The sequence below is a fragment of the Aptenodytes forsteri genome, unplaced genomic scaffold (assembly GCF_000699145.1).
Source record: "Aptenodytes forsteri isolate BGI_AS27 unplaced genomic scaffold, ASM69914v1 Scaffold227, whole genome shotgun sequence".
NCBI classification, from domain to species: domain Eukaryota; kingdom Metazoa; phylum Chordata; class Aves; order Sphenisciformes; family Spheniscidae; genus Aptenodytes; species Aptenodytes forsteri.
In genome coordinates, this window is record NW_008795365.1 from 522,395 (window position 1) to 539,338 (window position 16,944).

The window sequence follows — 16,944 nt, forward strand, 5'->3', positions numbered from 1 at the left end:
TTTTGTTTTGGTTTTTTTTTTTTTTTTGAAAGGTGCAGAAGCTGAACCTTGTGAGCTGATGTATAGTGTCCAAATGATGACTTCCGTTCATTTTGCCGGAGGTTTGCTCATGTGTGCCCAAGGTCAGGCCTGTTTTGCATGACTGAAGAATGCACTCTCATTGCCCAACACAAAGTCCATTGAAACTGATAAGAATTTTTTTGCCTATTTCAGTGGGCTTTGGCTCACCCTCCTGCTCTGTGAGTTGAAACAACCAAACAAAACACAAAACCTCTCGGTCAGAATTTCCACTTGTTTGTTTCGCAGCACAGTCTCGCTGTGGAGTGATTCAACCTCTCAGTGCTCTTCCAGCCAGGGAGATACACACATAGCTATGCTGATATTTGTGGGTCATCACTAATGCTTTTCAGTCTTGGTTTACTGCTGATAGTGGCATGCTGTTTTGTATTTTCCTGCAAGAATAGTAATCTGAACAGTTTACGGCTCCTGCCTTTTTTACCCAGCAACAATAGAAAAAAAAACCTGTTAATACCAAGTCATGTTCTGTATAGGTTTATCATACAAAGGGAGAACAGAGGCAAACATGTGGATCTCCACTGACTCCCCATGTCAGCCATCTGGCATGTGGAAATGATACCCAGCTTAACTGGATCCATCTAAAGTATTGCATGTATTTTTTGTTTGTTTAAGAAAGTTGATCTACATTATCTCCTTGCTAATAAATCTTATGTGAAGAAGTTGATCAGGGGAGCAAATTTTAGATTACTGCTGAAAGCTAGACGAGGAGGGGATAGTGAAGTCATTGCAAGATAGGATGCTTGACTCTAGTAGCGTGTGGAGGCTGTTACTCAGTCCTCTGTGCTTTATAGGAATGGCCACTACTACAGTAGTGCACCTTGAAAGATTTCAAGTATTCAAATACTGTTGCATGTGCCTTACTAAATAATAATACAGATTATAAAGTGATGTGGTATGCTCTAATAGTGACGTTAGAGTTTTTGAAAGGTAACTGAGGTTGTTAGGGAGGTTGGGAATGGGTCTTTTAGAAGAGAAGTTAGTCTTCTAGTCTTGGCAGTGTTCCCCAAGAGACTTGTGTTCAACCTTGTGGCATTTATGTCTTTCTCTGTCCCCTCTGAAAGAGACAATCAATCTCTTACCTGGGAAGATAAAATGAGATTGGCTCATTTTAAAACAATGTGTTTTGAAAAGAGATGGATTGGCTGTGGCTTTTGTCCTTATGTATTGTTTAGATGAGCATTTTAAACTGCTTTCATTTCTTATCATCTTGGGTTTCAGCTCAACAGCTTGTCGTGGGGAGGCCTGGATCTGAAGTGTGCCACGACAATCTGTGAATTGCCGTAGCAAAATCTATTTTGGGAAAAGCTAGCACAATATCTGTGTGAGCTGTGTACTCTAGACAACACCATGAGTAATTTAATAAGTACTAGGGAGAAAACAAACAAAAACAAGTATGAATATTTGATGTTGCAGTTGTATTAAAAAAATCTGTGTGGGTCTGAGTGCTTGGCATTCATGGTGTGGATCAAGACAGAAATAGTAACAGGGTGGGCTGAGATGTTAGCAGCGTTGTGCAGACCAAAATGTGTACATGTGTCAAAAGACACAAAGCGGGAGAAAGAGCTTTTCTCTCTTTAACACAGTTGTCACACTTGTAAAAAGTAGATCCCCTTTGTGTCTTTTAATTTCCTGTATGTCCCTCTGTCTATCGAATGATGATAATTATGGCTGAAGAACTGTCAGGGAAAAACATGACTGGGAAAACAGCTGATGCTCAAGGAGTTAAAACTAACTTAAAATTGTCCTTTTGTACCTTCAATGTTGCACTGAATACTATCCTTAGGCTCAAAAACATACTTGGTGGTAGCTTCAAAAGGGAGAAGTCGAGGTGGGTGGGGGAGAGCTGGAGCTGAGCACCTGGTTGCAGTAAGAGTCTTGATTAGTCCGAACACTGCAGAAGAGCTCCTTGCAAGACAGTTGTATAATTTGTTAAGGGAAGATATTGACTGCAGGGCGAAGAGGCTGGGAAATGGCAAGAAGTGAGGACTGCCACCAAGGGCAGTAGTTTTGTTCCTTTACCTTCCCCACTGTGTTGGCTTGAGTGCTTGTGCAGCCATGGGGGAAATGGACTGGGGACCGGTGTGGGAAGGGGAGCTGATTGATCCAGATTAAATCGTGCCCATTAAAAAAGTTTGTTCTACAGTTGGCATCCGTGTTCCTGACACTGGGCCGTGGTGTCACAGATTGGTGAAGAGGAGGTTTCAGAGGTCTCCTTCATGCTAAAAGCCAGCATCTTAGCTGTTAAAAACATCTTTTGTGTTTTTTTCATGCTTGCTGTTAAGGGAATTTTTTTGAAGTTTATATAAAGGATATTTACAGAATCATTTTTTACTTCCTGGAATGTTTGGAAAATGGTGTTTCATTCAGTAAAAATTTTCCAGATAACTTGAACAGATATGTTTAAAAAATGCTGTCAACTTGAAATGCATTCACTTAAAAAAATCATTTGCACGCATACAATTTCAAGTAGTAGATGTAGCCAAGATTACTTCTAGTTTGCCTTATAATTCCTCCTAATTTTTTGTCTTCTGCAGTTGGTATGTCCCATATCTGGCTGCACAAAGCTTTCCTGGCACACACAGAGCAACTGACCAGCTAACCGATTATAGATATGAAATTGCTCACAAGCAAAATGACATTAGATGCACAGAGGAAATGCTTCCAGTATATATTGTTTGTAACAGAAGGATTGTGTATATTTACTGAATCAGTGATTTGTGGGGTTTTTTTGGGTTGTTTTTTTTTTTTTTAATTGTTTGCATCATTTGCAGAAGTAGAGTACATAGAGCTTGCTGGAAACTTCTGTTTTGCTATGTTTGGAAACAGTTCAGCACTAACAAAGTTGGAAACTATTTTAAATGTGCACAATCTAACCCCTGAATATGTTTTTCTGTCTTAGTGGCACAAGTACATCCTTGCTGCAGTTCCATATATGGAAATTTGCCATCAGACAGCATCGTTTTCCAGAGCTCACGTTGAGTCAGGAAACCCCCTCTGCAGTAGTCAGACCTCTTGGTTAACTGTTACAGCAAAGCCAGTCCTCTACCTCTCCTTTAGGGATGATGAAACTTTCAGTAGATGATTATGTGTGTGGTATTTGAGAAAATGTCACTGGTGGGGAAGACAAGGCTCTTCCCTTCCAAACTGGGACACTTGAAGTTGAGTGTACTAAGAAGAATATAGGAATTGTATGTATGCAGTAGATTGTGCAGTAGAGTAGAAATAGGAGAGGAGAGAAATACCTGCACCCACATACTATGCCTGCATGCTTTTTCTTCCCAAATGTCCATAAAAATTAGAGCAATAGATTCCCTTATTTTGCAGTAGTATTTCACAGAGGAGGTGTAGTTTAAAGGATCTGGTTTTCCATGAAGTCATCCTGCTGTGCATGTGACACAGCTTTATTGCTGTTTTGATGTGGGGCTGGTGGAATTGAGTGCATGCATATGTGGTTGAGGAGGAATCGGGGCATTCGACCTGGTGTTTTCCAAATTTCTGAGACCTTCTCTTTAAATACATTTATGTGATTGCTTTAAATGCAGCTGTGGTTTGCCAGGTAAGCAGCTTTCCAAATGTCCATTTAAAGTAGAGAGTAAGTTTTCAAGCTTGTTTATAAAGTAGGCAAAGTTCAATCTCTGAAAGTGGCAACACCTTCACAGTAGTGGATGCTTTTTTACTCTCAGGTGAAGAGTTGGGGCGAAAGTCTGGAGGAGAACAAGAATGGTAGTTTTCACATTGATCATTGCAACTGGATTTGGCAGCTCATGCGCTTGTCACCCACGTTGACTCCTCAATTTGTGTTTCACAATTAAATGGATGGATAGTATTTCCCTTCCCACCCTTCTTGATGTATGGTATCAGGAGTAGAAATCACTGAGAAGGATGCATGCTGTACCTTGTGTGTTACATTACTATGTGGTACAGCAAATACTTGACATAACTGATTTGTCAGCTGTAACCACCCTGTGGATTTCAAAATTACTTTCATGCTGGATGTATACCGTTGTCTGAAAACCACAGTTTCTGCACAAAGTAGATACTTGTTGATAACACTGGTGTAAAGTGTTAACCATCCTTTCTTTCTCTCTTTCCTAAAGCTTGTATAACGAGGACAGAAACTTGCTGCGTATTCGAGAGAAAGAGAGGCGGAATCAGGAGGCTCTGCAGGCGAAAGACAAGTTCCCTGAGAAGACTCCCCTCTTTGCAGAACCCTACAAGGTAATGGTAGGGGGGCGCATGGTGGGGGGAGAGGAGGAAAGAGGGTTGGGGTGGAAGAGGAGAGCTGTGGCCTCTGCATACGGTATAGTAGACTTGAGCATGATACGTGCAAACACAGCATCTTCCCATCTGCTTAACTTAAATTCATCAGAGTATGTGCTTACAGCTCTGTAGATGGTGCCAGCACAATATGGACTTTGGGTTGGGCAGATTCATTTGGGGGCCTCCTGTATTCTGGGAGTTTGAGGGAGAGTACTCAAGAGCAGCTTGGCTGCCTGTCTGTCTGCAGCTGTGGTTGAAACAAACTGGTCTGATGTTAGTGTTCCTGAAGACTGCAGGCATACCTGCAATCTTGGCTCAGAAGAACTAAGACTGACTAGAGCAGTCCCACTTGCTTTGGAGAGACTGCATGCAGGAACAAGATGAGCTTGCGTAACTTCACTCGTGGTGATGTACGGTGATTAAAATAAGATCCTGAAGAATGTCTCTTCTTGAGCTGGATCTCTTGGGGTGGGGGGTCCGTGTTTTTTAAATTTCCCCCTCTCTGTTCTTCTGTTGCAGACGAATAAAGAAGATGAGTTGTCAAGCCGAATTCAGAATATGCTGGGCAATTATGAGGAGGTCAAGGAGCTCATCAGCAACAAATCCCATCAGAATCTCATCGGGATTCCAAAAAGTGTTGCTCCTCTGATCCCACAAGGAAAGCCTGATCGCCCATACTTCCCTGAAAAGACCAGCCATACATTACCATCTTCATTCCACCGCACAACCCACCATCCACCCATGGGACCTACGGTTGTAGCTCCTCCCCCTCCAAGCCACTCCATTCACTACCAAAAGGCACAATCAAGAACAGAACCAGCTTCAGGTTTGCACGCCAAGAGTCACAGCTTATCCAACGGTCAGAGCCAAGGTCAAGAACACAATCGTGGTGGACAGGAAAGTCATGCAGGTTTTCACCACAAGAGAAATGACAGGCGTGCGGTTGGTGAAGGTCATGCTAATGAACTGCAGGCCTCCCTTTTGGCGCTTTCTCCATTGCTGTCATCTTTGTCTTCTCCAGTGGCACCCCTGTCACCTCTACATTCCAGCCAGCATATCAATTCCAGGTCACAGAACAGCAGCAAAAGTCATGGGCCGACCTACAGTCAGACAAAATCATCTCAGGACCTAGTGACAGGATCACAGGAGAAGGAAAGTCGGGACAGCTCAGCCGTTAACCTGACCAGCACCACTCAGCCTTCCTCTCAGACTTTCCCCCCACCTTTGCCATCAAAAACCAGTGCAATGCAGCAGAAACCAACCGCCTATGTCAGACCAATGGATGGCCAAGATCAGGCACCAGTTGAATCACCGGAGCTCAAACCTCTCCTGGAGGAATACCACGGAGAACCCTATGAAAAAATATCAGATTTGAAGGCAAACGCCAAAGCCAAACTATCCAAATTGGAAATCCCTTCTGAGCCCATAGAGGTGAGTGCAATTGTTGGGGGACTCTGTTGCCAGCAGGGTAAGTTCAGCTGTGGGAGAACAGGTCATCGAAGGGCAGAGACTATCGGAAGCAATGATGGCTGTGCACGCGTTATCGTGTTTAGAAGGTGCATTTTGAGGTTGGCTTTTGCTGACCTGGGTGAGATATCTGTTTGGATGGTAAAAATGCAACGCTTGCCATGATTCTGTGGTTTTCTCAGTGAGGCTGCAGCAGCTTTTATGGTTAGAGAGACTGCTTCTGTTGCTATGATTTTTGTTTTGCCTGTAAAGATTGTTGAAAAGGAGAAGGGGGAAATGATATGCTGAGAAGGTCAAGTGGTGATGCACCCGCAGTTAGTACATGTGGAGTGTCAGTACTCAGTCTGAGTGCTGGTGGGTAGAGGCCCCAAATCCTCACTGAATATTGGGACAGCTGACTGTGCAGTGAGCTTTGTGGTCACCTGGTAGGTTGAAGGTTTTGGGGCTTTGTGATAAGTGACTGTGAACACCACAGGGTGTTCTCCTAATTAAGTTTGTAAGGTCTCTCTGTAGACCCTCAGGAAAGTATTAATATGAACAAAAAACATCCTGTAGATTTCTGCCAGATGGATTTAGCCTGGCGTCCTCGGGAAGCACGACACCATTCTGTCTCCTGCTTCATCAAATGCCTTTTGAGCAAGTTCTGAAGGTTTAAATAAATTTAGTGCAGAGGTGGAATTCTCAGTGATAAGCAAGATCCTAAAAGTTCTGTAAAATTTTGCATTCGAGCAAAAAAGATACCCTCTTTCTTGTCCCAACTATGAACAAGATGAGCAGAACTCTGGTATGTGTTTGTTCTTATCAGCAGAAGGCAGCCTGGGCAGCAAGCTCGAGCATACCTTCGTTCTAGTCACTACACTTGTCCTTTCTCTGTCAGGGACTGAGAGGGATGTTGCAAAAGGCGTGGGATGGGAAGCTGCAGTTGTTGCAGTGAAGAGGTGGCAGTTGGGCCAAAGACCAAAATGTGTTGCATGTAAACCTTTGGTTATTCCTGCTCATCTGAGAACAGCTTCTTCCAACTATATATTATTTTCTTGAGAGCGAAACACTAGCTTCTTCATTTGCCCCCCATTTAATGTTTTGGGGCTTAGATTCAGTGTTCAGTTAGAATCTCCAGTTTCAATCTGCAGTTAGATTTCTGTCTTCAGGCGCTCTTTCGTCTTTCATTCTGCTCTTTTGGTCATTTTCATGGATTGCTCTTTTCCAGGTTGAAACATTTCAATTGGTTGCAGCAATGTTGAGTGCAGGGTATTGCAGATTAGCAGGTGCAATTCAGAACATAACGCTGTTGCTGTTGTACTACTTAAGTGGCCCTCTTGCCAGAGGGAAGAAAACTTCTAAGAATATGGATTTTTTTTGTATAGTTCTCCCTGCATCTTGAGTTGGTTAGAGATCATATGCAGTGTGTGGTAGAGACTGGTGCAGTTGAGCTGGGTTAGGTTAGTCTGTTCTAGCTTTCACTTGAGAGAAAAAGGAAAGGGCATCGGTCAGAGTGGTTGGGAAGGCTTTTCTGAAGATTTCAGAAAGCATCTCTCACCTAAGTTTGGGCCCTGCTGTGAAGTCCAGTGGCTTCACAAGGAGCAGGTATGTTGTTTAGGAGACTATGAGGAAACTTTAGGGGAAGGGGATAGCTGGAATTATAATTGCTTCTTAACCAGGTGGTTAAGAAGTGGTTCTTTCCTTTATAATTATTTTGATACAGCAAGATTCCTTGTTGTACTCCATCTGTTTTTGCTGACCCCAAGACCACCTATCTGATTTGTCATGTGTGATGGAGGCAGAAGCCTTGGATTTCTCAGATGTGTGCTGTAGGCTAAAGCAGCTTGAAGCTCACACTGGTAAAGCACTGGGAGAGGAGGAGCAGTGTTGTTGTACATGTGTTGTTCAGCAAATGCATGCTCTTTTTCGTTGTGCCCTTTGAAGCCCATTGTTTCAGCTTTTCTAAGGGACCAGCACCCTGATTCTGCCTGCCTTGTGGCTCAGCCTCCTGTGACTTCAAAGGCACTTGGTTCCCAGGTACGTTTGGCAGTTTTACCACGCTCATCCTTCAGCGCTGAGAATATTGCTATGCCCTGTGGGATGTAGGATCCCACAGTGCTGACCTAAGGCAGCTGGGCAAGGAGAGCAACGGAGATAGTTTTCAAATTGTATTTTGCCTTGGTAATAAAAAGGGAGAGTGTGGATGTGGTCTGCTTTTCATGGAAAAGGGTGTTGATCAGCTGCAGATGGCTGTAGGCAATTTCTTGTAGAAAATGAGAGGAAACTGGCAAAATGACATTATTGAGAAGTTGTGAAAATACTTGCATGCTGAGAGACTTTATTTGCTTCAAAGTAGGTTTGACATTGCACATCATACCTCCAAATAGGAAGTGCACTGTGGTCTGCATTTCATTATTTGCTTGACCGGGTATTTTACTCCTGGGGGAGAAGTAAAGCAGTGCAGGGTCTTACCTTCTGCATTACCCATTCTTCATTATCCATTGCCAAAAAGATAAAGGGCATTTCTGGGTTTAAAACTCTTTGCAATTCCTGGGGTTTGGGTGTAGGGTTTTTTAATTTTTTTTTCTTTTTTTTTTTTACTTACTTGTTCTCTCCCAACTCTCCTGGTCCCATTTCTATTTTCATCTTATCTCTTTTCTCATCCCTGTGATTTTTATGTCATCTCACGTATCTCTGGTTTAACATGATTTTAGATGGAGCAGCGTTAGCTATGATGCTGTATGCTGACTAAAACTTCTTACTTTCCATTGAGCACAGGACTCTGAATCCAAATGTCCATAAAAATCCTACAGCTGCCAGAGCACGAGTAGCGTTAGCCATGCTGGTGCGGGAGTGCTATTAGATCTGTGGCAGAGTAAGAACATAATAAAAAGGGAATTGAAGATAATGAAAGAAATGGTTTTGCACAAACCAAACCCCTGGTTTTAATTATATGCTTAGTCCATTTTGAAGCTGATAGATGAAACCTTTTGTGAATATGCTGAATGATCCTCTTTTGAGGTAGGCATCTTTTAGGCTGTGACCTCTGACTGTTTTCTATGCATAGGCGTTTTGGATAATGGCTCTGTAAGCTCTAATGAAAAATCCATGACTTCATTTTTCTGCTTGTTTCAGGCTTGTCATTATCATATTTACTTACTTCTGTTCGGTTTCAATGATTAACATATATTTGATGATACAGTCTTTCAGTGCTAAAGCCTGGAGAGTGAAGAGGAAGAAACAGCATGGTTGCACACCTGGATATATTCCCTGTGTGCTGGATGTACAGTGTGAGAGAGGTGATCGGGGAACAGGGCTGGGCTGGTTTGTTTTTAGGAAACATCCAGTGAGGTATGTTGCATGCAGGTGAAAGATTCACCCAAAGAAAGGATCTTGTGAAGGCTAATCAGGAGGTCCTTCGGCTGAAAGGTTGGCCCTCCCTTTTGTTTTTGGTGAAACAGGAGCTGCGGGGAGGCTCCTGCCCTCCCATGACCCTGACAGTGAATAGGTCTAGGCTAGCAGAAACTCTGCTGTTCTTCCCTCTTCCTCCCAGCAACTGGGAGCATGGTTTTTACAAATTTTATTTAAAGTGTTCGGTCCCGGTTATACTGAACAACCACATGCCAAATACAGTTTTTCCCGTGATCTCCCTTTACATCATTTAGGAAAGCCATTTCTTCTTCCACATGTTTTTTGGCTAATTGAATTTCTAAGGCATGTGTCACCTGCAGCTGTGAATTCATTATTGACAGCTTCTGTTCATGGCAACACTGACAAGTTAAGCCTTCCAGTCTGAATAGACAAGCAGATTCACTGTAGAGTGAATTAATCCACAGTGGATAACTGTGCAGTGACTCACTTTGCATTCACATAAAGAAACTGAACAGCTCTTTCCCCTCTTCCCCAAAAAAACCCCTTCGCTTTCAAACGTCATCCCCATCTCTTTGAGGGATCTTTCCAAATTTATTGTGAGAAGACTTAAAAATATAGCATACGTGACGCTTAGATGTATCCCTTCTCTTAATGTGCCAGGTTTTACCTCTTCCCCCAGCACCTAAACAAAGATGCTTTTAAAGCCATTCTCTCTTTTCATGTCTTTAGGAGAGCCGCAACACCAACAGAGACCCTTGTGTTAACTTCATTGACAAAGACTGTGATGTCTTAAAAGGAATTGGCTTGACGGCAGGGCCAAGAAGCAGTGAGGCTGGTTTGAGAGAGAGTGTTTATAAATCCTCAAGCATTATTAAGGGCATAGTGTCTGGAGGGATGTATAGCACTTGATGCTCACTGAGGTTTTGGCTTTGTTTTCCTGTCAGTTTCGTTAGGGAGTAGCTCCTTTTATCTCATGTAATGAGACCTCATCAGACTCTCCTCTTTCACCTACAAAGTGGGAAGCAAATAGGGAAGCAACCAATTTTAAAAAACCTAAACAACAACAAACAATGAAGGAGCCCAGACACGTGTTGTCTTTTTGGTAATGCTGTATTATCCTTGAAGCACAGGGTACACACAAAGATCTCTGTGTTCAAGGTGGGATTGCTGTCATTGAGCTCTTCTCACCTCAGTAAACATTTATGAATGGTCACCAGTTAAAACATGATTGTTGAATAGTATATGGTAATGACTAAATACCTAGAAAGAAGTTTGGATGACAAAAATAAAAAGTCTATTCTAGATAAATAATTTTTCACTGACTTCTCTCCATGGCAACTGAGCTTTTCTACTGGCAGGAGTGGTGAGACAGGTGAACCCTGTAAACTAGAAATAAATATATTGCTTTAATCCTGCGTCCTTTAAAAATGAAAATCTTTAAAAATATATATAGCACTGTCATTTGATCTTACCTAATGAATACAGAGTATTTAGCATTAAGCTACTATTGTTGTCTTTCTACCAAACTTATATTTATTTATTTATCATTTATTGAATAGAAGGGAGATTGGGCTTTTTTTTCCCTCTCCCCTTTGTATTCCTTTTTTGAGTCTTCTCTTCTTTTTTTCCCCCTGCTTTGCACCAAGAGGGGTAACAAGGTGTTACTTCTGTGTCTCCTCTGCTCCCCTGTTTATAGTCAGAAGTGCCTTGTGTGATTGAGTAAGGGTTTCCTTGCTTCACCACAAGTGTTGTGTAAATTTGTCTTTTTTTTGGTTTGTGACTGCTAAAGAAGCAGATCAAACATGAATGACAATTGATACTACTATATTTTTAATGTTTGCTTACAGTCTCCAGAACGAAGAGCACTCTGGAAGAGCTGGAGGGTGAGGGCATGTGGGGCAAGGAGCAGGTGGTTGGTTCGAAAGCCAAAAGGACATCTTGTGTTGTTACTTCAGTTTAACCAGACTCTGATGTTCAAAGTTCATGTGTCAGACTGCAGAAGTCATAAATTAGAAGTAGTCTTGTTCATCTTCCTCTTTGATGTTTGGAGAAGGTACACTCAGGTCCAGTGTTCAACTACCAACTCTCAGCTGCAAGGCTTTCCAAGTTTGAGATCCTTGCTTGTTCACTTGGCTCCAAGGTCTAGGCTTGGCTTTTATGCAAAATACCAAATAATAGCAGAATTGTTTTTAAAAAAAAAAAAAAAAAAGCATAGTGCAGCATTCAGCCATCAGGCCATCAGAAACAGGTAGTGTTTGTTCTTGCTGCTTGGAAGCCCTACTAGGGAGTATCAGTCTGAAGAAAGGAACAGGGATCCTGCATCAGCCTGGAGTGTGTGGTGAGGAGGGGAAGGAGGGGGTGTCAAGAAACAGTGTTTCTGAGAGGGCGGTTGAGTCCTCGTCAGCTTCTCCCATCAGGTATGGATGGTGTTAGCTCTTTGGCTTACACCAAACCCGAATTCTCTCCATAGAGTGTCTCTGGGCCCCATTGCAGAACATTTGTCCAAATTCGGTTGCTAAATCCATCACTTTGCAAAGCAATGGGAGACTGAGAAAGAGTAGTTAGATGGGGATTTGTGAATCCTGCAGAAAGCAAGAGCAGGATAGATAAGGTCAGGCAAGAATTTCCATAAACTGCATTGCATCTTTCCAGATGATGCAGAAGTCAGTGTCTCGTCCAGGCTGCTGTGAGAAACTCAGGCTTAAACGAGCTGCCATAGCGTATTAATCACTGGGAAGTTTTTTGGTTGAGGTTTTTTAGGTTGTTGTTCTTCCTATGAAGGGCTTGTGATCAGCCATCCTTACTGGAATCAGTTATGATTCCAGCACAGCATTTAGACCATTGCCTTTCTCACTGGCCACTGTAGAGTGCTGTGTTTAAAAAGGAGGGACAAAAAAAAAAAACCAAAACAAAACAAAACAAAAAATGAAAGAAAACCTGTGGTCCTGTGCAGTTTGCAAAGTCAGGAGCCAGCAAGCTGAATTTAAGGAGAACTTAAGAGCACTTCTGTTGTTATTTACCATTGCTGTGCAGAACAAAATCAGTGCTTGTTCAATGTTGTGTATGTAAACAGCTACTTTTTTTCTGTAATAACCCATTTTGTGTCAATGGCTGTATGTTAATGAGTAAAATGAATATCCTGCAGTTGTGGTATGAGTAATTTTCCAAACCTTCATCTGTACGATGGGGACTAACACATACAAGTTTTACGAAGGTAAGTGAATAAACATGTGTAGAAGTGTTCAGATGTAGTAACGGTGAGAAGATATCAAAATGAAATTGATAACCCTGTCTTCAAAACACGATGTTAGTAGTGAGCTCTGGTAAATCAAGCAAGAAGAAATAGTTTGGAAGTGAGGGGAAAACCAGCAAGTGCTATAAGCTGCTCTGTAAAGCTCCGTCTGTCTAACACAGTAAATGGCAAAACGTCTATATGACACAAATTCTCACGTTTCTCCTGAGCGCTTGACATTGTCAGGTTAATATTCTTGAAATGCAGGGCAGCAGGAATGAGTGGTTGGCTTGTGAACGAGTATGGAAAATGTCAGTGAGACAGTTTTGCTGGATCCCTCAGGTTTCCTAACTCTTTTTCAAGCTATGATTGTCTAGCACCAGCTGTGTGAGTTTCTACACCCTAGAGAGAGTGAGGGGAAGGTAGCATCTGCCACTGGGGCTGCAGTTACGTTAGGGTGGCTGTGGTTTGAGGGATAGCATGGAGTTTGTGGGCTTTGCTGGTGCTGCCCATGAGTCCTGGGAAAGGAAGCATCATTTGAAGGCAGCTGAAAACAGGTTGTTTTAAGGGTCTGCTCTATCTTGCAGGAGTTTCATATGAGGATGCTTTCCTTGTGCTATAATTGCTAAACAAAACCAAATCAAACTTGCAGAGCTTGTCCACAAGGTGTGCTTAGTTTGAAGTTTGTGGTCTCTATGTTAGTCCTTCAGAAAAGCTTGTGTGCCTGAAGGCCTGACTTGTTTTTTCTGCTAAAGCACTTTGTCTAATAAGTAGTAGTATCTCTTTCTGGGAACCTGGAATCATGTGTCTTGAGAAATATCATTGCTTCAGTTTCATTGATTGGCAGAACTCAAAAGAGGAGTAAAACCATAATGCTGAGAGTTGTGTGCTGGATATTTTCCTTCCTCTGAAGGATTTTTTTGGCTCTTTCAGAAAAGTACCATCTTCTACCATGAAGGCTTAACCATTGTTGTCATTACTTAGACCTGTGCTGCCCCCCCCCCCCCCCTGCAGTGATGATGGTAAAGTCCTTTGCCAGAGCTGCTTAGCGAAAGTTAAATTTTGGCAGAAGGACCCAGCCTGGAGTCCAGCATGAATTACCTGACCCTGAACAGTATTCTGAATTTGAAGCCAAGCATCAAACTGCACCTTGCAGGTGGTTGCATTATAGCCAGCTTTATTTACTTCTGAACAGCAAGGAGTCCAATTTTTAGTTGGGTGAATGACAAATGTTACTGCTTCTCTAGTACTGGCTTAGAAGAATTGGGAACTATTAATTCTAATTTTTTTTTTTTAAACTAATTAACTTTTCTGCACAAATCTTGTAAATGCAGAGGCAGCCTGTGCCTTTGCAGACAAAGCTTAGGTGCTTCGATAGCAACTTAAGGAAACCAAAATTCAATGAATTGCAGAAAAACATTTAAAAAAAAAAAAAAAAAAAGTAGTTTGGGAATGGAAACAGCATTCCCTGCCTGTCAGGGGAGCACTGCAGTTGCATCAGCGTTACTGGTCTGCGAAGCAGCTCGTTTGGGACAGTAAGCTTGCAAGGGAGGAAATTAACTACCAGCTGCTGGGGTGGCATGTCAGGGAGGGGTTGGTTGGTTGGTTTTAACTGTTTTGTTAAGCTTTTGTTAAGCTGAAGTGGTTGTTTTCAAACCTTGTGTGGATAGTAATGGTTTGTAGTAATTGCCTGACACTCCTGCTAAAAATCTGTGTGGAAACAAGAAAACTTTGTGTCATCCTTATCTTTGGTTATTGTTCATATGGGTCTCCTGTGGTATGCAAAACTGTTGTCCGAACAGAGTAATATGTACTCATGTAGTGGCATCTCAAAGAGGGAATTGTTGTGGGGAAGAAACAGCAAGTGAAAATAGAACTTGGGTTCCTTGCTCGTGGGCTCACATCATGAACGAAATTCAAGGAGGTTGTGATTAGCAGCAGAAACGTTACAAGAGGCATTTCATACTGCAAATATAATGATTGTTACTATCCAATATTCTGACTAACAAACAAGAGAAGTGATCTGGAAAGCCTGAGGAGAAGGCTAAGAGCAGATGACAGCCAGTCTTTCCAACAAGGCAACTTCAAAGCAAGCACTGAAGGCAGGGAGAGGTGACAGGCGACGTGCATGTTAATGAGCTCAAAACAAAATACAGCCACTGACAGCTTATCTCTGCCAGTTTCAAAAGTAAAGCCAGACATTTATCTCTGAGGAGGAGGAGGTGACTGTGGTGGCCTCAACTGTTCCTCTGCCTGGTCTCCAGACTCCCATCATCCTGCGTTTGTAAGGTCTTTGATTGTAAGAGGTATAAAAAGTTTTTGGTTGTTTTTTGGTTTTTTTTTAAATTTTAGATGTAGTTCTGGAAGGAATAAAAAAACCAAAACACAAACCCACGGTCTTTTGAAAATCCATGTTGCACTTGATGTTAGGCATAACCGACAATTTTTTTTTTTTAGACTGGGGCGATAAGCTTATTAAAATGAAAAGCTGAGGAGTAGCTTTATTTCTGACCTGATATCTGTTTAAATGTGAGATATGTCTAAGGTTTGTTTAAAAATGATTTATGATTTATTTAAGAATTCCTTTGGAGTTTAAAGTAGAAAGTTTTTCTGTCCTGGACACGGCTCACTTAATCCATCAGTCCTCTGCAACCCAGACTGCGTTGGTTGGGGCATATTTTGGAAACCTTTACGGAAAACTGCACGCTTCAATGGAGCCTCAAAGCCGCAGTATCTTACCCTCTGTTAAAGTAAAATGAAACAGGCAAAAAAAGGATAAACAGCATGTTGGAGACTGCAAATCACAATTCCTTCACCTCTTTCCCTCCTCTCCTCCAACATTTATGTTGCATTGGGTTTTCCCAGTGTTTTCTCTCCTACTCCCTTTCCTGCTGGACCAAGCCAGGGGGCAGTGGGAAGGGCACAGTGTGCAAGGTGAGGGGGGTTGAACATGGTGGCAGCTCCTGAAGTTATTTTTCTGTAGATTAAAGTATATGTCAGCTTTTCACAATATACAGTTAGCTAGCTATTGATTAGCCTTCCCGTTATAAGCATCTCTTAACAACAGGATGGAGTTTGTCATTGGGGTTTATATTGTGGCATAAAATGCCTAGATCTGGGATGGCACTCGCTCTTAAACACAACACGAGTCATTTGCTTAGGAGAAACTGAACTTTGATTCCACCACTATCCTCTTACCGGGCATAGTGGTTGGCACCTTGGAAGACATTAGGGGTGTTCACCCGCATCTTTGTAAGAGAATGGATTGTATGTGTTTCTTGGAGGACTGGAGGTTTTTAATTTCTTTTTTTAAAATCACTTGACAAAACCACTTATTTTTATAGTTTCTTCACGTGTCTATATAATAGACTTTAATACTCAGGCTTGTTGTAATAGCACTTACTCTGATCAACTCAATTTTTCTTATAAGAAAAATTAAAAAAAAACAAAACCAAGAAACCCTCAACTTCACTATAAGGACTGAAACTGAGCTACATCATTCCCAGTAAACATCCCTAATAACTTGCATGTAAATATCCAAAGCTGTGTGGTCCAAGGCCTTTCTTGTAATCCATAGGCATTCTGGTAAGCGTGAGCTGAAATGAATTGTAGCCAGAAAAAGGTTAACTACAGGATTCTCTGCTGCTTGTTGTTATACCAAGTGCCCAAAGGTGTATCCTTTTACTTGAGTCTTCTCCATGGCCCTTTTTGGCTCCCAAAAGTGAAAGCAGTTCATACATTTTATGCTCTTACATTAATTTCACTTCTTTTTCCCCTCATTTGCTGTAGCAGCTGTATTGCGGGTACATCCAGAGGCACTGACCCTGATCACTGCTCCTTGGGGTAGTTTCATAGACACAAGCAGTTTAGGGGTTTGACAGAGCGCTACTGGTTATGTGGTCAGGATTGCATACAGCTTTTGCATTTTTAAATACATAAAGAGATTTTGACTTCTCTTGTTTTCTCTCACCTGATGTGCATGCAGTATCTTAGGAGAAATCGAAGTCAATCCCAGTGGACAGGGGAGACTTACATGGCAGTGCTGTGTTTTGGTTTGTTTGGTTTTTTTTTTCTAAACCAAGCCATAGCATGCAGGTGTAATTATGTAAACAGGAAAAGCTACTTGTTATATTTGATTTAATAGGTGAGTCCCACTGGATGGGAAAGACTTTTTTCCCTTGTGTGCCTCTCCTTTGGAAGAAGCCACAAGTTTTATCCAGGCTAGAAATAAACCAGCAATAAAATGCCAAAGCAGCTCTAATAGCTCATGCGAAATGTCCTCTGCCAACCTGTTTGTAGATTTTTGAAACTCTCCACACCATTTCTTGCACAAGTGGAAAGTGCCAAAGGGACAGATGTTGCCAATTTGAACCGTACAGGGGGAAGGCAAATATTGCTAAGCAACCGTGTGCTTGAGAGAGCGTTTTTCGGAGAGGAGCCAAGGGAGTTATGCCTGGGAGTGCTCGCAGCTTCTCATGGCTCGGTGCGAGGGAAGAGATTAAAAGTTCTTTCCTGTCAGGGCTGACGCTGCCAGCACAAAAGACACCATAACCTAT

The 16,944-nt window shown here is 42.1% G+C and overlaps 1 protein-coding gene across 2 annotated transcripts in view; it reads left to right on the forward strand.

Annotated features, from left to right (window-relative positions):
- The window catches only part of AFF1 (AF4/FMR2 family member 1), a 124,262-nt gene that overhangs the window by 54,267 nt on the left and 53,051 nt on the right, over nucleotides 1-16,944 (forward strand). For both annotated transcript variants that reach the window (XM_009280220.2, XM_009280221.2), the window contains 2 exons: nucleotides 4,176-4,296; nucleotides 4,858-5,769. In XM_009280220.2, coding sequence (XP_009278495.1) covers nucleotides 4,176-4,296; nucleotides 4,858-5,769 — 1,033 coding nt within the window. The remainder of the gene's footprint in view (nucleotides 1-4,175; nucleotides 4,297-4,857; nucleotides 5,770-16,944) is intronic.